At 42.3% G+C, this 23470-nt stretch overlaps 1 protein-coding gene across 1 annotated transcript in view; it reads left to right on the top strand.

Annotated features, from left to right (window-relative positions):
• LOC136874538 (uncharacterized) overlaps positions 1-23470 on the top strand; it is a 149043-nt gene that overhangs the window by 30734 nt on the left and 94839 nt on the right. Inside the window, exons 3-5 of the mRNA XM_068227835.1 lie at positions 1487-1714; positions 7189-7389; positions 11660-11893. Of these exons, the coding sequence (XP_068083936.1) occupies positions 1487-1714; positions 7189-7389; positions 11660-11893 (663 nt within the window). The remainder of the gene's footprint in view (positions 1-1486; positions 1715-7188; positions 7390-11659; positions 11894-23470) is intronic.

The following is a 23470-nucleotide window of genomic DNA, read 5'->3' as shown; positions in this document are numbered from 1 at the left end:
CAGCACTGAGGTTTGCGATGCAAGATGGCGGATGACAGCTGTGACGTACCACATTTCAAAGGTAAGTAGCTAAAGAGGGCAGGACGGTGCTCTCTGGATTAAAGATGGCGGATGACAGCTGCACGTGGCTTTGTTTCCAAACAAGAGCACGTGGAATTTGCCGCCACCACATTTCAAATTAAAGAGTGCAGCACTGAGGTTTGCGATGCAAGATGGCGGATGACAGCTGTGACGTACCACATTTCAAAGTAAGTAGCTAAAGAGGGCAGCACTGTGCTCTATATATTAAAGATGGCGGATGACAGCTGCACGTGGATTTGTTTATCTCACGCTAGTGAGGTTAAGTTGGTAGCAGTAAGGTTTAGGCCCACCAAGATGGCAGCACTGCCGATGACAGGTGACGAATTTTACATCTACTACGATAAAGAGGGCAGCACAGTGCTCTGTGGTTTAAATATGGCGGATGACAGCTGTCAGAAAAGCACGTGGCTTTGTTTACCACGCGCTAGTTAGGTTAAGTCGGTACTACTGAGGTTTAGGCCCGTCAAGATGGCAGTACTGAGGTTAGCGATGCGTTGTTGTCTGTCAAAAAGCACGTGGCTGTCAAAAAACACGTGGCTTTGTTTACCTCGCGCTAGTTAGGTTAAGTTGGCACTACTGAGGTTTAGGCCCGTCAAGATGGCAGTACTGAGGTTAGCGATGCGTTGTTGTCTGTCAAAAAGCACGTGGCTGTCAAAAAGCACGTGGCTTTGTTTACCTCGCGCTAGTTAGGTTAAGTTTGCACTACTGAGGTTTAGGCCCGTCAAGATGGCAGCAGTGAGGTTAGCGATGCGTTGTTGTCGATGACAGCTGTCAAAAAGCACGTGGCTTTGTTTACAAATTCAAATCTCCCGCCAAAATTCAAATCTCCCGACAAAATTCAAATTTCCTACCAGAATTCAAATTTCCCGCGGGAGGAGGCCGCAGAATCCCTGTATTATACTACTCTTTTGCAGTAATATTTTGTAATATAAAATCAATTTAACGATAATTTTGGTTACATGAATAAATCCAAGTACTACATATCACACATAATTATATTAATATCATCAAATATTAACATATCATAGAAACAATCTGTATATGTTTTGTTTTATATAATTTAATTATTTCATACTGATACACTGTAAGAGCAAACAAGCAGGCAAACAAACAACTTTTTAAAATCACAATCATTAATTTATAGTTGATGATATATATATTGTGACCTAAGGCCTTTGTTGTTTCTTTTATAAGAATATAGAATATAGACGTCTCCAATTAAAGAGTAATTATGAATATTTAGTAACTTGTTATTACGTAGGTTAACGCCTGCCTTTACTCAAAGAATGCTGGAAATGGTTGTCAAATGTAGACCATCATATTTATCAGACACTCACTTTTTTTTTCAAGGGAATCCTTTCCAGCTTTTCTTTCCTAGATTTATACTGATCTCATGTTCCAATAGAAATGGATGACATTTGGATCGGAGGCCGATCTTCACGCGGTAGCTGGTGGTGGTCTCCTACTGGAGATCTTATTCCTCTAGAGGCTGGACCAGACAACTTCCCTCCATGGGCACGGTTAGCCACGCATCGCTCCAAGCAGTGTCTTGCCATGGGACGACACGGACATGAAAACCCGCTTTTTGTCGATCTGGACTGTCGCCTGCTGAAATCCTTCGTGTGTGAAAAGAGTTAGTAACCTCTCATTTTTCATCAACAGTTTTATTCGACTAAGCCTTAAAATAGTTTATATTCGAGAATAATTGTAATTCAGAAAATACAGAGAACTCAATAACTTTCGGAATTGGGAATATTTTGGAAAGATTGTTACGTCAAACAGAATTTATCAATGCATGCCAAGATACAGTTCAACATAATATCTTTTTATGTCATCCGTTCTGCAACACTAAACATATTAAGCTTTTAAATTTCCGACTCTCAGTAATAATTTGATTTCACATAATTAACCACGTGTAAGGACAAAAGGTTTTATTAGCTAGCTTACAGAAGGAAATTTCAAAATGTTCGGTGACGGCACAGTTTCACATTGCTGTATCAGATTGCAGGCATTCAAGTGGAAACCTGTAAAATGCCTTATCATTCCCTATAAATGTTCTACGAGAACTTCCCTAGTTATTTGAATAACGTTGAGATTGAAGGAAAGTTTCACGAAGTTGTCGCAATTACAAACTCGCAGCCGGAATTGAGCGAGCTTGTTTGGAAAAGAAGGTCAGCAAATTATCTGGAGAAAAGAAAGTAGAGAATTGTATTTTCCGATGTATCAAGCTTCGTTTTAAACGAACGCAATGAACATATTCTTGTCAGACAGCAATCTACTGAGTGGCATCATTAGGACCCTTGCTATCTCTGTAGATCAGTCGTAAAGTTTTGGGCTACGGATACCACGATCATGTCAATCCTGCCGAAGTAGTCAGATTTTGAAACGCGAAAATGTCAACTGCGTACTCCATGTCGCACGATGTCCTCGTTTCTTGTGACACATTTAATGTTTACACAAAATGAATCATTAAAACTCAGCCGTAGATCGTCCAATAGGTTTCTGGTTTCTGTGTCATCATTGGTTGAAATAAACAAAACGTCCAAAACCGAAAACAGCCAGCCTAAATGGCTTCCAATTGGATTAGCTGCACTCGGTACCTGACGTCATTACTATATTATTATTATTATTATTATTATTATTATTATTATTATTATTATTATTATTATTATTATTATTATTATTATTATTATTCGTAGGAGGGTAGCAGGTAAATAAATACACGACTGGTAGCGTTTGCTCTAAAATTTATTAGCTAACTCTAAGAACTTACACAACAACACGCACACAACCTCCCTAATTCCTGCTCTCTCTCTCTCTCCCTATCTCTCTCTCTCTCTCTCTCTCTCTCTCTCTCTCTCTGTCTCTTTTTGTCTCTCTCTTTTAAGTCATACAAGTTATTCAGTCGAACACATGCGAGTTAGATAATTACGCTACACACGCTACTGTAAATGTCACTTGGATCCTAGGGCAGTTCACTATTAAATTCGTTGTTCAACGATTGCGGTCGCACTGTCAATCAATCAATCAATCAATCAATCAATCAATCAATCAATCAATCAATCAGCTCGATAGCTGCAGTCGCTTAAGTGCGGCCAGTATCCAGTAATCGGGAGATAGTGGGATCGAGCCCCACTGTCGGCACCCCTGAAGATGGTTTTCCGTGGTTTCCCGTTTTCACACCAGGCAAATGCCGGGGCTGTACCTTAATTAAGGCCACGGCCGCTTCCTTCCACTTCCTAGGCCTTTCCTATCCCATCGTCGCCAAAGACCTATCTGTGTCGGTGCGACGTAAAACAAATATCAATCAATCAATCAATCAATCAATCAATCTGCAGGTGGCAGATTCCCTATCAATTCTCCACCTGGCTTTTCCTTAAACGTTTTCAAAGAACTTCGAAATTTATCGAATATTTCCCTTGATAATGTATTCCAATTCCTTATTTCTCGTCCTATAAATGAATATTTGCCCCCAATATGTCCTCTTGAATTCCAACTTTATATTTTGATTCTTCCTACTTTTAAAAACTCCGCTCAAGCTTCTTCGTCTACTAATGTCACTCCACGCCATCTCTCCACTGAGAGCTCTAAACATATCAGATAGTTGAGCTTCTCGTCTCCTTACTCCCAGGTCTTCCCAGCCCAAAGTTCACAACATTTTAATTTTTACTCCTTTGTCGGAAATCACCCAGAACAAATCGTACTGCTTTACTTTGGATCTTTTCCACTTCTCGTATCAAGTAGTCCTGGTGTGTTCCCATACACTGAAATCATACTCTAATTGGGATCTTACCAGAGACTTATACACTGTTCACATGTTTTCGTTCTTTACAGTCCCACGTCACTCAGCTGCACTGTTCCGCCTTAGCCGTTATATCTGTAGACCAGGGCCTCTCAAACGCCCAAAATCTCACGCGTGCAGATCTAGGCGCAAGAGCTCCGTGCACTGTGCATCGCTGCCGCTCGGCATGGCTCGGATCAACGCTTCGTCTCTGGGCTACTCGGCTAAGCTCGGCTCAACTCGCCTATACTCGGCTCAAGTATCAGCCCGGATTTGGAGCGCTACGGCGCAAGTGGGGCAGAGGGAGACAGGCGGAGCGAGCGAGACAGGCGTGAAGAAAGAGAGAGTAAGCGCTATTGCTCCAAATCGAGGAGTGGGGGGTCTGCACTCTGGTCAACCAAGCCAAGTCGTCTTTTGCACCGTGCACAGTGCATGCACCACGCGCATGCACCCTGAGAGGCCCTGCTGTAGACTGTAGCACGCTGATCCAGTATTCCACAGCTGTACACACACGTCACTGACTGTCTTGATTACTAGCAGAACTGAGCCCAAATTGAACCATCGAAATCTATTCTGTCCCGTCTTTTATAGAGAGGCTGGCCCTTGCATATTCTTCGGATAAGGAGAAATCTATGGATCTCTCGGGAAATTGAAAGCTCTAGTTACACCTTCTGGCTGTTTCTGTCGCGCTGTCGTGGAGACCTGCGCCGAGATCATGTAGTGACGTCATTAGAGGGGACAAGATACTCACTTGATTCGTTTCTGCTAGGTTGCCTGCGGTAACGACGGGGTGGGACCCTAACTCGGTTATGTCGCCCACCGATGGGGGCCAGGATGACTTGCTCTACCCAAGGGCGCATGTTGGCAGACAACTTCACTTTATTATTAATATTATTATTATTATTATTATTATTATTATTATTATTATTATTATTATTATTACCGCTTTTTTGTGGTAGGTAGAGGTGAAAGAAGGTGCGGGTGTGAACGGGTCTCAAACTACGAAATTAAAGTTAATGTAAAATTTAACAAGGTTATATTCTCTTTCCAAAATTCAGAAATAACACGAAAGACAGGTACAGAGTAGCAAGGCAATAAAAGTACAATATTACAATATTTACAGGATTTGGGCTTCGAGCCCCAACCTCATAATTCTTGAGCAATTAGCCCAGTTTTACCCCAAACACAAGTTTCAACAGAGGGGAAGAAAACCCCATTCATGCCTAGGAGCACTTGCTCCAAATTACACAGTAAGGCCTCCTTGAGGCGCGCAGAAAACAAAATTTTCAAGAAAGAGCAACTTGCTCTCAAATTCTAGGCCTGTCAACGGCCACACCTAAACCTTCAAGCTGTCCTCTAAGGACATATACACAGGGGTAAAATACCCAACCTACTGAGGTCTATTAAATGAGAAGAAGGTTAATTACATGACCTCTAAAATAACAATTTGAGAGGAGGCGATCTGCACTCCTAATGCATTTGTTTTAAAAACTAATCTGGCTCTAGGCCACTAATGCAAGGGCTAATCCCATACTAATGAGGTGACTTTAGAAAAGAACAATTTACATTACATTAAGGAAGAATCGGTTGTGAGAAATAAGTTCACCTCAAAACAAAATGAGTGGGAGCTCGAGAGGGTTAAGCACTCTTTATCCCAATATGTAGCTTTAAAAGATAATAGATGCTAAGAGTAGTTACATTTTAGGAAAAGGTTACATGGTAGAAACGCTTCGGACCCGCCCCGAGAGTTAAACTGCTGAGCTAGCAAGAAAAGAAGTTATTAAAAGGCCATTACCTTGGTGTAGAACTGCTCCCCGAAGAAAGAGGCGCTTCCCGCCCCCTGCTATGTACTTTACACACTGAAAGATGGTACAGAAGTGGCGCAGAGACCCTAAAATCAGCAGTTTATATACTCTCGCGGAAAGTTCGAGGCGTTTCAGGAAGGAAAACACCCGCCCACAATCATTTTATTGGTGGATAAAGAAAACCCCTACACAATATGAAGAAGAAACACATTATTGGTGGAAAATTAATTAAAGAAATTCGGGATTGGCTAGATTCAAAACAAGGGGAAAGAAAGGGTTAATATTGCCAACTTAAACAATGACTGAAAGAAATTTAGCAAAGAACAAACTTTTGAAATTGAATTTTCTCCAAAAAAACAGTTCTTTCACTTCGCACTAGGGTGCACCGTTGTAGTTCTTCAATAGTGTCCTCTAGAAGAGAAAGTTCAAACTTCTTACTACAAGCAAAACAAAATTACATCGAAAACAACACAGTTCAGAAACTTCAAAATTTCCAAGTAGTGGCATCTTCAGGGTAACTTAAAAATTAACACATAAGACAAAGTTCAGACTTCTTCCAGTAGAGGAGTTTCAACTGGCGCCAAGTTTAAATAAGCAGCGTGGAGGTGTACCGCCCGGTACAATTATTATTATTATTATTATTATTATTATTATTATTATTATTATTATTATTATTATTGTTATTATTATTATTATATTTATTACTATTATTATTATTATTATTATTATTATTATTATTATTATTATTATTATTATTATTTTGCATCGGTCTGTTTTCACACCAACTTTGCTTTATGACAGTGAAATCTGGGAGGACTCAGGTTATCTTATTCATAAGTTAGAAGTAACAGACATGAAAGTAGCGAGAACGATTGCTGGTACAAACAGATAGGAACAATGGCAGGAGGGTTGTCCGAATGAGGCGATAAAAGCTAAGTTAGGGATGAACTCGATGGATGAAGCTCTACGCATAAACGGCTTCGGTGGCTGCGTCAATTGAATTGAAAGGAGGAAGATAGGTTACCTAGGAGAATAATAGAATCTGTTACGGAGGGTAAGAGAAGTAGAGGGAGACCAAGACAATGATGATTAGACTCATTTTCTAACGCTTTAAAGATAAGAACTAAACGAAGCCACAGGACTAGTTACTAGTTACAGACAGAGGATTGTGGCGGCGTTTAGTAAATTCACAGGTGTTTGCAGACTGATTGATGAAAAGCATAACTGTCTATAATGAAAATGTATATTATTATATAACATTATATATTATTATATTATTATATAACATTTCCTCCATCAAAAGACTTCATTCGACTGCAATCTAATACTGTTGTTTTGGATTTATTTGTTTTTATCTGTTACTTCTCCTCCAAGTCTGTGTCTATACCATTCAGCAATTCGTGAACATCAGACAAATATCATTAGAACTTCACGACGTTCAGATAGTTATGAATTGCAGTACATCTGTATAATTCCATGTATTTCAATATTTATCACATATATGTTGTGAAACCTCTATAGGTAAGAAAGTTGAGCTCGCCAGGCCCGTACCTACCAAGTGGGTCAAAGTGAACGGAACTTCACTGCTAATTCTATACCATGGTAGAGTAAGCTGGATGGATGCAGTAGCCTATTGCCGTCAACAAGGACATCGCTTAGCAGTGATCCCTGGACCTCATGTCGTGGACCTGCTCGACCATGCCATGAAACACGCCCGACCAGGTAAGTGACAGTTCTTCTTCTTCTTCCTGGCCCATTTCTCAATAAATTGGGTTTGGTACAACGTGGATTTGGCGCTACCGACGAATCACCTTTTATCTCTCTCTCGAACAGTCGGAAATTTACATTTAGGACATACAGAAGAACCAAAAACCATACAGAATGGCCATGGTAAGCAATTCCTAACAAATATACAGGGGAAAATTTATTACAAAATCTTCCCACAACAGCTGCAGGTTGCACAAGGACAAATAGTAGGCCTACCTGAGTACCGTAACAACAATAGATATAGACGAACGGATTAGCCCTACACGAGGCAGTATGAAGTTACGTAACGGTAGGCAAAAGAGTGAGGCATGCCAAACATTTATCTGAGGTCTGCAAGCATGGTTCTTGAAGATCATGATTGACTTCCAAGAAGTAGTAAGGCGATGTTATTATGTAGATGAAAACTCTATTCAGCCCAAAGGCATTGCAAACCAGACAACAAATTAGGAATGGTTCCTCTAGCACCTAATATAAAGCCCATTACATAGATGGATGATTCTTTTTTTGCTAGGGGCTTTACGTCGCACCGACACAGATAGGTCTTATGGCGACGATGGGATAGGAAAGGCCTAGGAGTTGGAAGGAAGCGGCCGTGGCCTTAATTAAGGTACAGCCCCAGCATTTGCCTGGTGTGAAAATGGGAAACCACAGAAAACCATCTTCAGGGCTGCCGATAGTGGGATTCGAACCTACTATCTCCCGGATGCAAGCTCACAGCCGCGCGCCTCTACGCGCACGGCCAACTCGCCCGGTCATAGATGGATGAGAGCTTGTACTTTTGCTTATAGTAATCTCGTAAAGGGGCGTGCCTATAACACCCCAAATGTGCACGGCTGACAGGTGAGAGACAGTGATGCGATGTATGCACGTGTGAGACTGGGCATTACAAAGCATGTCCACCCCGAGCTTTAATGCATAGCCGTATCCTGCGCGGTATGGAGTTACAAGGCTCTGAATCACACAGCGTCGAATTGCGAACTATGCTTGTTGCACCAATAGGATTCTCCAGGGTGAATGAGGGGAGTTGTGTAGGCATCTATCTATCATGCCTCATACATACTCAATAGGACTTAGGTCCTGGGAGCTGGCGGACCTACGTAAAATCGTGATATCTTTGAGAGCTTCCCTAGAGATGCCTGCAGTATGAGGGCCGGATTTTCCTGCTGAAACATTCCATTTGCAGCGGTCATCATGAGAGGGACAACCAGTGGATTGGCAACCCTGTCCACATACTGTCGAGCTGTCATTGATACTCAGCAATCACAAATGGTGATTTTACAGACTGCAATGCGTAGGGTTGACCCCGTGTGGCTCTTGATGATAAGATCGGGTTGGTCCCTCTGGCAATACGCCGTCAGACACAATTACGACGATCAATGTGGCCAAGACAAAAGCGCGATTAATCGCTCAAAACGACACTATGCCATTTATCAGTCAATTGTAGCCGTTATTGACTCTAAGATAACTTCATATGTAGATATTGTGCGGTCAGTGGAATACTACCTGCAGGGACACGGAATCGTAAGCCAATTGTTTGGGCCGAATTCATAGTCAGCACTTATACATAAGTGGAACCCTTAAGTAATAAGGGATCACTTATAATAAGTATTCACTTATATGAGTTTACATTTCATAGACAACACTTAAAGAGCACATTCAATGTTACAGTAAGTATCACTGGAGATGTGGCAATGCTGTATATTATGCTCATGCTTCCTGGATCGTGTAGTTCTGGCTACCGAATAGAGGGATGATCTATTGTGTTTTGTTTATCAAAGGACATCACGTGCGACATTTTTGAGGTTAAAACATCGTCTATATTGTATTTGTTTATCAGAATGGATAACAAAACAGGGAGCTGAGACGGCACTTGCAAGAACTTGTGTCGAAGTACAGTACACGCACATAATATAGAACAAGCAGACCGATGCAGTTTCTCATCAGAATATGAATGACGAGGGAAAAACTTGTTGTGGACAATGCAAACTACGAAAATGCCCAGAGTCTAATTTCCTTCTTAATATAATATGTTTATAGTTATCCAGGTACTCAAACCTATACAAATATTCATCCAAATGTAGAATATTTAGCCTTACAACGCTTTTAATGATTTGACAAATATATCCGTAGCTGTTACGTTGTAATAGGCCTAATTACTTCCCCAATAAAATGTAAATAACATGTTTTGATATGCGATGCCATAATTTCAGAAACATCTGATATAATCCGGCAAACGATTGGTGGACTAACCTGATATAATTAGCACAAGTCAGCCTTAAAATAAATGGTGGTTGTACAAACACGTTCATTTTTCTTATAACTCAATATAGTTCTTTACTATTCCATAGGCCTACAGTCTTGATAACTTATCAACTTGTAACACGTTTCCAATTAATTAAGCGAAATACCTGTAATGATGATGGTTATAATAATAATAATAATAATAATAATAATAATAATAATAATAATAATAATAATAATAATAATAATAATAATAGTAATAGTAACCAGAAATTAAAAGGTTGCATAAAATCTCAAAACAATATATTCATTAATGGTGAAATAATGAGTCCTCTAGAGGTTATGTTCACTCTTTCACACAAAGGAACAGGAATATTCATAACTGTCACTTTACTAAAACGAAACCACCTTTAAATTGTTGTCACATTACATTTCGAGAGGATTTTCCATCTCTACTGTGTACACGGAAAGCATTCTGTGAATGAAATGCAACATATTCAGCAAAATCATTATCCTCCATCTTGCTGAACATAAGTGAAACACTTAAGTGTGTGTGGGAGGTCCACTTATAGCAATAAGTGGGACACTTAAGTAGATAATATGAAATGAAACCTGGCTTATAAGATGCACTTATATATAAGTGCTGTCTATGAATTCGGCCCTTTGTCTCGTAAGGTATGTTTGCTCGGGAGTCTGCCTAGAACATCCGAATGACACGGAGATCCTCCTGCACTGTTGTTCATCGGGTTGGTCTTCTCCCAGGTGTCCGAGTATGTGTCCCTACATTTGATCACAACTGTCATACAGGTTTCTCTTCGGTCAACACGCGTAGCTACAGCTCGCACTGATAACACACTCACGCAGACTCGTTAACCAAGCCCATTCAAACGGTGATATTGTCGAATTCCTGCTGAAACCCGTTTGCAGGCATGTTTTACAAGGGAAAACTTCACTTTACTACACATCATAGAGAACACTTCAATTAATAATTAGCTTAACTGGACTTCACATACAGGTGGTGGTTTGTCCGTGACCAGATGGAGAGACCCGTATTAACAAATTTGATTGGCCTAAAACCGCTATCGTTTACGCACTATCTGCGCACTTTTTAGCTATAGATTTGTGTACGGGTTTGAGGAGTAAGAAGGGAACGCTTCCGGTTCCGTAAATACTGCCAACTGAATGGAAATGAAATCTGGTATGAATCGATAATATGATCGATCGATATGAATTTTCTAAATCTTTGTTATTTTAAGCCAATAACTGTGTCACACACACATTATATAACATTATATAAGATTTCTCGATGCGAATTTATTCCTAGAGTGAATTCTATAGTTTGGCTTTGCTGTGTAAATAACAACAGTACTAGTACGTAAAGTGTACGCCAGACGTCGCACAGCGATGCATAAGCGATTCATAGTTTGTGTTTCAAAGAATGCTCTAGGGTGTAAATCTATCGCTAAAAAGTGCGCAGATAGTACCTAGCTGATATTCCACATCTCCATATCAACACAAGTGAACTAATTCCTTCGTAGAGTTCCATTTTCTCCATTGTACTATATCTCAGTTCTCTCCATGCATACTGTTTACTTTCTGACCCTAGTCTGAATTTGGCACACATCACCATTCGAATCGAGCGCAACTTCTCGCTGTGGTCACTCATGAACTCAACTGAAGCCGATACTTTGTGCCATATAATTTAAATCATTCTGTAGTCCATATAGCTCTTACCTGGATTTAAGCCTGCCAGGACGATGATGTACAGCCAATGGCCGATAAATATTCGTGGCGAAACGACTTCTTAGGCTGTATTTATAACTAGGATTGCTGCATTTCATTTCGTTCAGTTCCTTAGTTCTACAGTTCTCAGTTAGTTGGACCACATTCCAAATCCTAGACTAGGATATGCATGATATTTCATAAATAAGCACGTAAACGTTTAGGTTTTTCTTCTCAGTCCCATTGTATTGGATTTTTACAGATTTTGAGAACCTTTGGATTGGAGGCGCACACCGCTACGACAGCTGGTTGTGGGTACCTACAGGCGAACCGATCATATCACACCCGGATGACTCCAACTTCCCACCCTGGAGGCTGAACATCTCCCGCACAGACCACGAGAGAGGCTGCCTTGTATTGGACCGTCATACATATGACCACCCCGTCTTCCTCGAGACAAGTTGTGACCGTAGGAGGGACTTCGTCTGCGAGGAGTGTAAGTAAATAAATTGTTGTAGGAGGTTGGGTAAGGGCTTCAGTCGTCCGGCCCCGCGTTGTAGGTGGAAACGTGTCCGCCGTCACCCGGCGGCCCCGGGTTCGATTCCCGGCCGGGTCAATGGTTCTTAATTGTAAATGATTAATGTCCCTGGCCTGGGGACTGGGTGTTTGTGCCGTCCTTAACGTTCCTTATCTCACATTAAACACCCTACACTTCCGGAATTCCACTTAAACGCAGGTTCAAGTTATATAGTGAAGGTTAAGTGGCAAAAGATCTACAGAGGTCGACGCTACGAACAAATGTCATTTAAAAAACGGGGGGGGAGGCTTCATTCACACTCTGACGGTATCCTTTCTAGTAGCAACTTTTCTTGAACACAAGTTCTCGATTGTGGTTAGAATATTGCTTGCAAAAAGCTCTTCTGCGCTTCCACACTAACCGTCTTCATTTCTTGATTTAAAATTTTCGGACTGAAAATTATGTCATGGTTTCGCAAATTTCAACTAATGTTCAATCAGTATATAATAAAATACTAATTTTATTACCAGGGCTCTTATTTATTAAGATTTAAAAGTGAAAAGAAGCAGGTCTATTTTGAGAAAATACAGGGCGATCAGAAACAATGCGAACCACGCATATGAGTCTTAGAGGGTTGGTCATGCTGATAAATAATTTTAAAATCATAATTAGATATCCCGCGCCGCTGTCATTTTATCAGTTGCTGAATTTAGCCAACCAGATCGCTTCGTGGGAGAATTCAAATAGGCTTTGTTAGAGAGAGACGGGGTGCCTGGGGTGCTGGATTCCAGCGCACGGGTGCTTGTAATCAAACAGAATGGTGAGGATATAGGTTTGTCAACTGTGTAGAGGGCCGGACCTGCCGTTCCAGGAAGGGCGGCTCCTTTCTTCCTCACCAGGGGTGGACGGCACGGCCGGTCAGTAAGGTAGTTATAAGGGTGGCGCTCACATGTGGATAGGTTTCCCGACCATGTAAGCGTCCACATAGTAGATTTAGTTTATTTTTATGTTTAAAGGGTGGCACTTGCTTGTGGCCCGGTTATCTGCCCATGTGAGAGTCCATATTGTAGAAATTGTTTATTTTTATTTTGCGTCCACGTGGCAGATTTAGTTCATATGTTTTTGTCTTTTTCTCTTTGTAACGAGAACATGTATTTGGGCCGAAAGCCTGTAATGTTCTTCAATAAATACTATACAATACACAAGTAGGCTTTGCGTGGCATTGTTGCTAAATCTGCGCATGATTTAAGACCGGCTTGAGAGCCAAGCACAGAAATCAGCATAAACACAAACACACCGCTGGTTTCAGCTGGTGTCACCGTAGTGTAACCTACTTGCTACGGTGCGTTCCTGTTAGCTCCGAGGTCTGTATGCAAATCCCTGACCGGGTAAAGATTTATTCTTCGACTGGTGCTATCATGCCAGTTTTAAGCCACGTGCAGATTTAGCAACACCGCCGTGAAAAAGTCCATTTGAATTCGCCCGCGAAGCGATCTGATTGGTTGAATTCAGCAGCTGATAAAATGACAACAGTGCGAGATATTGAATTAGTTTCCTCAAATTACTGATCAGTATTACCAACCCTCTAAAACTCACATACCCGCTTCACGTTGTTTCCGAGCACACTGTATATTTTACTGAAGTTTCTCTGAACATTTTTTATACCTTCGTGAGAATCTTGAACAACATTATCCATAAGCGCCAGTCCGTGAGGTCAGGAAGAAGTCAGCGGAAATTCTTGAACAGAACCACGGGAGAATATATGTACAGAAATCGAAAGACATTTAGAACAGTTATATAAATTGCACTGCACCCCTCTGCAAAGAATCGTACACTGTTTTCGATGCTGAAGGATGTAATGCATTTAATTAACATTCTTGAGACACATGTCCGCCTCTGTGGTGCAGTGGTTAGTGTGATTAGCTGCCACCCCCGGAGGCCCGGGTTCGATTTCCGGCTCTGCCACGAAATTTGAAAAGTGTTACGAGGGCTGGAACGGGGTCATCTCAGCCGCGGGAAGTCAACTGAGTAGAGGTGGGTTTGATTCCCACCTCAGCCATCCTGGAAGTGGTTTTCCGTGGTTTCCCATTTCTCCTCCAGGAAAATTCTGGGATGGTACCTAACTTCAGGCCACGGCCGCTTTCTTCCCTCTTCCTTGCCCATCCCTTCCAATCTTCCCATTCCCCTGCAAGGCCTGTGTTCAGCTTAGCAGGTGAAGCCGCTTGGGCGAGATACTGGTCATCCTCCTCAATTATATCCCGACCCAGAGTCTGAAGCTCCAGGACACTGCCCTTGAGGCGGTAGAGGTGGGGTCTCGAGGGAAAAACCGACTCTGGAGGGTAAACAGATAAGGAATAAGAAGAAGAAGAAGAGATACATTAGATACTGGTACAAAACTCTCGCTGGTAAGTGGAATATGCATAAATAGATTACTTTTCTCTAGAAAATAATGCTATGCAGTTTTCATATATATTAATTTTGTACTGCGATATCTTGGGAATCCAATCAAACTTTATTATCTCGTGTTAGAGAAGAATTAGGTGTATACCCATGCATTGAAATCACCTAACAACTATTACCATTATAATGGTGTTCAACGTCCGGCTCCAGGGCTAAATGCCTAGCTTGCTGGCCTTTTGCTCAAGGGGTCCCGAGTTCAATTTCCGGCCGGGTCGGGGAGTTTAATCTTCATTGGTTAATTCTGATGGCTCGCCAGCTGGGTGCATATGCATTCTTCAGCATTATAATTCATCATGGATAGGGCCCCAACCTCAGAGAGGCACAGGTCGCCTATGAGGCGTCAACTCAAATGACCTGAACCAGGTGTCTCCGCAGGCCACATGCCATTATTATAACAATGATCAACAATAAAGGCCACATTCTTCATACCTCTGTGGCTGAGGGACGCAGATGAAGAAAACACCCACAGTATGACCTGCCTGTCATAAGAGGTGAATTAAAAGGGCGACCAAGCGATGATACTTTTAAACCATGATACATTCTGTGATTAATACCATTACGCGATGAACACCATGGGACGAATTTGCTTGCCATTAGTACTACTACATGTGCCTGGTTGTTCTCTCTCTGAGAGCAATAATCACTACTACCTGAAGAACTCGTACCGCTACTGCTTCCAACTGAGTTTGTGATTAGCATCGTTGGGGGAGGATTACTATGGGAGTAGTACCATTATGTGAAAAACACCGTGGGTCTCTGTTGCCTGTGGGTGGTGTGATACACCACGGGTCTACATTGCCTATGATTTGTACCACTATGTGAGCAACACCATGAGCATACGTAGCCTGTGATGAGTATCACTATGCCAGCAACACCATGAGTATACGTAGGCTGTGATGAGTACCACTATGTGAGAAATACCATGAGTATACGTAGCCTGTGATGAGTACCACTATGCGAGCAACACCATGAGCATACGTAGCCTGTGATGAGTACCACTATGCGAGCAACACCATGAGCATACGTAGCCTGTAATGAGTACCACTATGCGAGCAACACCATGAGTATACGTAGCCTGTAATGAGTACCACTATGCGAGCAACACCATGAGTATACGTAGCCTGTGATGAGTACCACTATGCGAGCAACACCATGAGCATACGTAGCCTGTGATGAGTACCACTATGCGAGCAACACCATGAGCATACGTAGCCTGTGATGAGTACCACTATGCGAGCAACACCATGAGCATACGTAGCCTGTAATGAGTACCACTATGCGAGCAACACCATGAGCATACGTAGCCTGTGATGAGTACCACTATGCGAGCAACACCATGAGCATACGTAGCCTGTGATGAGTACTACTATGCGAGCAACACCATGAGCATACGTAGCCTGTGATGAGTACTACTATGCGAGCAACACCATGAGTATACGTAGCCTGTGATGAGTACCACTATGCGAGCAACACCATGAGTATACGTAGCCTGTGATGAGTACTACTATGCGAGCAACACCATGAGTATACGTAGCCTGTGATGAGTACCACTATGCGAGCAACACCATGAGCATACGTAGCCTGTGATGAGTACTACTATGCGAGCAACACCATGAGTATACGTAGCCTGTGATGAGTACCACTATGCGAGCAACACCATGAGTATACGTAGCCTGTGATGAGTACCACTATGCGAGCAACACCATGAGCATACGTAGCCTGTGATGAGTACCACTATGCGAGCAACACCATGAGTATACGTAGCCTGTGATGAGTACCACTATGCGAGCAACACCATGAGCACACGTATCCTGTAATGAGTACCACTATGCGAGCAACACCATGAGTATACTGAACCCGACAGGGGCATGATCCAAGGACCTTGGGTTGATATCGATCTCAGTAATTACGCACGCAATGCTATTAAAGGGAAAGAACGCTGAAAATGATTAATATTCATATCATTAATAGAGGTCATACCGAAACTAATTAATATTCATACCATTGAGATAGATAAATTGTGTATTTTAAAATTATTTTATGAGATTTCTTTGTCTGCGACTTATTGCGCAGTATTATCCTTTGTGTAGCGGGGGCCCCGCAGATGAAACCAAGCCAACTTAGACCCGGGAGGGGTTATGAATGGGGATTCCCTATGACATCACTCGAGAGAAGACATCCCTCCTCAAGGCTCACAGAATGAGGGGAAACTAACTTTTTCGAAACGGAATATAGGAGCCATCTTGGAATCGGACTGGCCAACTTAATTACCGACGAGGTAGAAAATTAATAAAACTCGAATTAGGGGATCATCTCCCGATTTAAAAGGGATGAATCCTACTGGGACATTTATTTAGAGTGTTTAATGTCCTCTTCCGTGATAACTTTCAGCAGGAGAAAGAATACTGTGTTGTTTCTGCGTGGAAAAGTACTGGGGCCATCTGGTTAGTGTCATGACAGCTCCTCGAGACCGGGACTTCACCCCGTGTGGTGGGGGAAGCAGAACATATTTTAATTAATTTAAAGAGATTCACCGAAGGATAATTGAGTGGTTATGTCTCAATCGCACCAACTAGATACTGGTCACCGACCAATCGTACTATTTTACCTCGAGTACGCCGGGAATAGGCGATACGCAAATTAGTGGAAGGGGTATCGCTCCCTAGTAAAAACTACTGCAGAAGGGGAGAAGCGTCAGTCGGGATTTGTGGCTTACAGGCGGCGAAGCTACGTGTTGTCGAGCTTCCAGTGATCTTTTGGTTTGAGTGAATTTCAATTTAATTTACAAGTGAAATCGCGTACTGTGCGTAAATATTGCAGAGATTGGATAGACGTGATGCTAGGGTCTAAACTTGAAAGATCAGAGACGTGTCGCGAACATTAAATATAATTTGTAATAATATTATTATTATTATTACTACGGCGCTACTGTGTCGAGTAGTGACAAAGGTACGCGGAATCCGATACTGAATCGCGGATTGCGGAGTGAGGTCCGGTATCGTGGCTGGACGTTCACACCGAATGTAACTAAATAAATCTTGGAATAAATAGTGACGTGTTGTGTGCCTCAGGAATATTGCCAGCGGTTTCGTCAACCTAGAACAATGGACTCCCAGTTGGAAAGAAGAATGGTGCCTCCAGTAACTGCTGTGGTGCTTATGGGTCAGCACTAAACCCACAATGGACTCCCTGAGCTGACAACGGGTCATCGAGATGGAGATGAGTATAAATCATAATTAATATGACGTAATCAGATTGGGCGGGGAACAGTTATCATTACCTGACGCTATAATGTTAAAGATTGTAACTTCAGTAATGTAGATGTGCTACCATGATACACGTAGCTTCTATTTACTTTATTTAATTAGTAACACGTCTGAGCAATCAATTGTAAATAAAGGGGTAACACGATAAGTTTGCATGCAGTAATAGATTGACTTAATCATTTTATTTGGGAAAACTTGTAATTATTGATGCGTCAGGAGACTAATTTTTAGTAATTCAGAGTAATTCAAGTTAGGTTGTAGTTAGTCCAGCGAGGATATTGCATGGCTGGTAAATAGTGTAATTTTATTCCGTGAGCACCCAGAGCTACGAGATATGACTTCGGAACTGACATCCCAGGCCTCCAATGACATATATTTAGATAGGAAGTGTACAATTTTAATTGGCAGGCTTATCACCATTTAAGTGCAAATTGAGGAATATTTAATTCATAATTGTATTACCGTGTGACGATTTATCAGAAATCACGATTTAGATATGGATTAATTACACCGTCATTAAGAGGAAGTTAATTATGATCACGCAGTATGGTCTAATTTCCAGGTAAGTCGTGTAGGGAGATGATGTAATGATGAACCCAATAATAATAATAATAATAATAATAATAATAATAATAATAATAATAATAATAATAATAATAATAAATTGTAGTTATGGTAATCAAACAAGTATTGGTATCATAGAAACCGGTGTCGCGTCGCGGGATCATGATATTGTAAACGAATGTGTGTGTTGAATTGAAGTGAAGTATTGAGAGCCGATGTAATTTTGTTTAAGGAACAATGAGGCTCAGTTTATTAGTGAACGATCCCCGAGATGGGGTGTTTTGTTAAGAAAGGGCGTTATGCCTGTGAAGGCCGAGGCCAATGACCACCCGCCGTGTGGGGGCTGGGGGCAGTTGACCTACTGAGGAGAAGTGTCGGTTTTTTGTGTATTCTCGTCCGCTCGTGTAAGAGGGAGCCTTGAGTTGAAGTGAATGAGGGCGAAAGAATCGCTTAATAATGAAATATTCAACACGCCAGACTGATGTAGTCGCTAATAAATGACACGGCGATTGTTACCAGTACTTGTTAGTTTACTGCCATTACACACTTGAGTATAACGTAGTTTAGGGTTTTCAGAGTCCCACTTCCATCCCAACGGGTGTCAGTTCAGTTCCCGACAGCGGCATTGGTACCCCAATGCTCAACCGAAGGCTGGATGTCTCACGTGTTTACTGTATATAATTTGTGTTCTTTAAGGGTTTATGTATCTTGTTGTGATTATAATTGAGTTACCGATGGTGTTGACCATCGGGGTGGTGAAATTTTTACAAGTGAGGGTCGGTTCAAACCCGGGCGTTTGTTCCACATTTTTATGAGTTCCTTCGTGGTACTTCGTTGGGGAATAGCTGTGTGTTTAGTATAGGGATTGCTCAGATTCGTTGTATGCATGTTAATCCTATTGGTCAATGATATCACATAGCCTCAGTGTCTATGATAAGTGTTTTCCCGTTCGAATCTCGTCATAATGGATCGCTCTGCGATAGATAATACTCGGATCCATCACAAACGACTGAAAGTCGATAACAAACAACAACAATTGATAATAATCCATGTAATTCATTTGTATATAAATGCGTCATTACCATCATCATCATTAAGGCCTAATAAACCACGTGTATTAATCTAAACTTTAACCCGAATGTGTTCTCATTGTAATTAGGTATGACCCGTCTCCTACCCTGTATGCCCTTAAGCTTAGTCGAGTTAAGCGCCCATTTGTTTTATTCCAACCCGTTAACGCCCTGTAGACATCATGCCGGAGCCATTAGGTGTAGGGACGGGTGCATACTTAAGATGGCGCATCCAAAGTGGGGCGAGATAAAAGGGCGTAAGTGAACTGTGGGGGCTCGATATGTCCGTAAATAAGGGCTACCCAGATTTAGGAAATTTAGCGCCATATAGAATGACATCCAATGTCTGGCTATATAAATACGGCCCAAGGTGGGACATATTCTACGGTTTAATAGGCGTATTTTGATGTTTAATAGGCGCATAATTATCCCACCTATTGCATACCATTAATGTAAAGATAGGGGCGTGGTGTGTTGTGTATTAGGCAAGGCATACTTGTGCGGCTTCCAGGAGTGGGCACGATTATTTTGGTAACCCATGTCTGCTTCTGACATTTCCACGCGAGGCCCAGTTCATTATGATTGAATAAGTGATACCTTGATGTCAATATTAAATCGTTTTATGAATGAGAACACAGTCATGGTCCAATGATATGAGCAGAGCCATGACATTCGAGTAAGCAGGGGCGTATCCAAAATTTAAGGGAATTAGTTCGAATCCCGGGAAACAATAAAATGAATTTCCCATAAGTGAGGTTTGAAGTGAATAGTGGCTTTCTCTTAGTGCATATCTATTCACGGATATTAGCCAGTGGTGCGTGTTTCGTCACCAAACAACCTGCTATTAGGAAATATATTGTACGTTAGTATAACCGTGGATGAGAAGAGGTAACCTCACGCCTACTTTTCTTTTTCGAGTGGCAGTAGGTTGATTTCATGGGTTCAGTTTGAGATTCTGATGACTTTGTGTGTTTGAAGGACCTCAATGCTGAGGGCATGGGTTGATTTACTGGCACTATACCACATGTGTTGGTATTTAAAATCGAGCCCAATTTTAGAATCACAGGTAAACCGGCAACTTTATTAACTGAATTTGAGGGCTAATATTATAATCATTTTCGGAAATTTCCCGTTGCCTTCTTATATAAATTTCATGAACCTTAATGATGTTAGGCGGTTAGGCAGCTTCAATGATAGCCGTTTTGAGGCTTAATTTGCAATGATGATTAAAGTAAAAATTATTTGAAGCTGGAAGAACGTAAAGTTTGGATAGAGGAATCCTTTCCTTTAAAATAAATAATAATTATATATTGTTGTGGTTTGTTGACGCCGACGTTAGCGAGGGGGGTCCTGTCATCTCAAAGGATAGCGACATGGATAGTGAAGCCATGCGGGCTTTGATGGAGGAGATTATGGTCAGCGTGAAGGACGATTTAAAGAGAAGTATTGAGGAGAACAGTGCGCGGAGTAGGGCACTTGAAAATAAGATGGAAGAGAACAGTGCGCGGAGTAGGGCACTTGAGAATAAGATGGATGAGACTAGTGCGCAGATTAGGGACAGCGTGAAGGACGATATTAAGACGCTTGAAAAGGAATGCAAGCAGGGGCGCGCGGAGGTCAGAGAACAACTAGAGAACTTTGGCGGTAAATTAACACATTTTGAGGTTAAATTGGAAGAAAACCGAACCGAGACTAGTAAGATGATTGAGGAGAAATGCAGTAGTTTAATGAACAAAATTCAGGAGGTTCAACAACAATGCGAAAAGGGGGCTAAGGAACTAAGCGATAAAATAGACGCGGTTTCTCAGCTCAATGCCGTTGTTGAAATAAAGGTCGAGGGAATAGTTGAGCGGCTTGGTCAGGTTGAGACCGGTATCGAGAGAGACATAACTCGCGTGAATGGCGAAATCGTGGATGTTAAAGAGGAAATCGATCGGCTGAATGGTGAGATGGAACAGGTCAGGTCCAAAGCGAATGACTGCGACACGAAGATCGAAGAGATAGTGGAGCAGGTCAAGGACAACCAGATAAATATCAGGACCGTTGAAGAAAGGACGGAGAAAGCCTTGGCGGTAATTGAGGCCCTAGACGAAAGGATTACGTCAGTATCGCAAGCAGCGCAGTCCGATACGAAACTAACGTTTGCCAGGTTACGGAAGGAAGTGTCAGGACAAATAGTAGGAGAGACTGCTAAACAGATCCACGAATGGAGCGAAGAGAAAGGCTCGAAAATGATGGTGAAATTGGAGATCCACGAAGAACAAATTAACGCGCTTCGCGAAGAAATAGAGGGAATGAAGAAATTAGACATCCGGGATGAACCACATTTCAAAATGGAAACGGCAGGAATGAAGAAAATGGAATTAGGTAGCGGATCACATCAAATGGGCTACAGTCTGTTCAAGGAGCAACTACCCGGCAATGAAGAGTATAAATTACCGACGATGGACGAGAGAACGTCGACCTTGCTTGGCCAAAATTCAATACCGATGTATAGCCTCTTACGTTCGGCGGATGATAAGCCAAAGAAATTCAAACCAGGCACTAGGACTACGCCAAAAAGTTTCCTCCGCGAGGTAGATGATTATATGGCAGATCATCGGGTACCAGCGGATAGGAAGTTACGTGTAGTTGAAAAATTTTTGGAAGACCAGGCTCTCGAATGGTTTAAAGCGTTCCGCTACTGTTTTGATAGCTATGAAGGCTTTAAGAAGCTATTTTTGGAAAAATACTGGGGTTTGGACACGCAGCAAGGACTTAGGTTAGAGCTTTACTCGAGGAGGTACGCTTCGGGAGGACCCACAAGGTTCTGCGATTATTTCACGTCCCAGCTGGTGAAGATGCGCGAACTGGACAGCCCGCCGACTGAAAGTGAATTAATAACCGCCATCACAAAGCAATTCCCCGCTGACGTCCAGCGCATGTTGATTGCGGCAAATATCCGTACGGCAGTGGAAGCCGAGCACGTGTTAAGACAGTTGGATCAGACATCTCATGTCGGGCACGGCCGAGCTAGAAACGTAGAAGCCATCAACACGTTAAACGTTCGAGAGGGGGATCAGTCGGTAAACCGGAGTACTCAGGTGACAAGTACCCAGACTGATGCTCAGATAGGCAACCAGAACAGGAATAATAGGGATTGGAGGTCTCCGAAGTGGGAAAACCACCAATGGAAGTGTCGAAATGACCAGGGTAGGAGTCAATGGTATCAGTCAGGGAGGTACAACCACGGACAGAGCGGCGCACGAGGGCGACGACCTTACGAGAGAACACCCAATTCCTACTGGGGTAACCGGGGTCGACAGAACAACAGACCGCGAGAATACTATCGGGGTGACCTCAACGACAGAAGGAATGAGTCACGCCGTTACGTCAGAGATCTGCAAGATACCCAGGCCGGAAACGATCGGTGGAATGATTCGATGCAGCAGTTTGCTAAGTCGGATGAGTGTCGAGGGGCAGAGAGCCTCGAACTACAGGCACATAATGCTGCAAACCGTGCCAGTAATCTTGATCCCCGCGCACCACCATATTCAAGTGGAGGCGGAGGTCAGCTAAAAAAAAATTAGGAAAACCGAGTGAGGAGATAGTCGGATTTTCGAGGACTACCGACGCGAAGGGGGAACCGTGGACGTCCGTGACCATCGCATCATGGATAGTTCAGCCCGATGACCTCGTTGAAGATCCCGTTCAGGCATGTCCAAAACCAATCAGAGCGTTACCCGTCATTTATGTCCGTGTTAACCAGTTGCTGGTTCGTTGCCTTGTAGACACAGGCGCGAGCGTCAGCGTGGTATCTAAAGTATTAGTCAAAGAACTGGAATCGAAGCAATGTATTCCAATCATTCCGATTTCCAATATTAAGGTTAGAGGAATAATTCCGGACCGCACAACTACATGCAATAGCCAGGCCTATCTAGATTTGGAAATTGGGAACAACCTCATATCACATCCATTTATAATTTTGACTAGAATGGAATATAATATCATCATTGGAGCTGATTTTCTGCGGGAATTCAAAGCGGTCATTGACATGGACAAGAATGAAATTAGATTCAGGAACGATTCAATTCAGGGAGATGTAAGATTAAACGACTTCGAGGGACAACACGGGGAGGAGAAAATTTGGACCATGGAGATAGAACAATTGAAACATGAAGGAGGAGATTGCTTCCCAAACTGGGATGCCTATCGGG

The sequence above is a fragment of the Anabrus simplex genome, chromosome 5, assembly GCF_040414725.1.
Source record: "Anabrus simplex isolate iqAnaSimp1 chromosome 5, ASM4041472v1, whole genome shotgun sequence".
Lineage (NCBI taxonomy): Eukaryota > Metazoa > Arthropoda > Insecta > Orthoptera > Tettigoniidae > Anabrus > Anabrus simplex.
The sequence above is the reverse complement of the archived record's forward strand: the minus strand, read 5'-3'. Positions and strand labels throughout refer to the sequence as shown.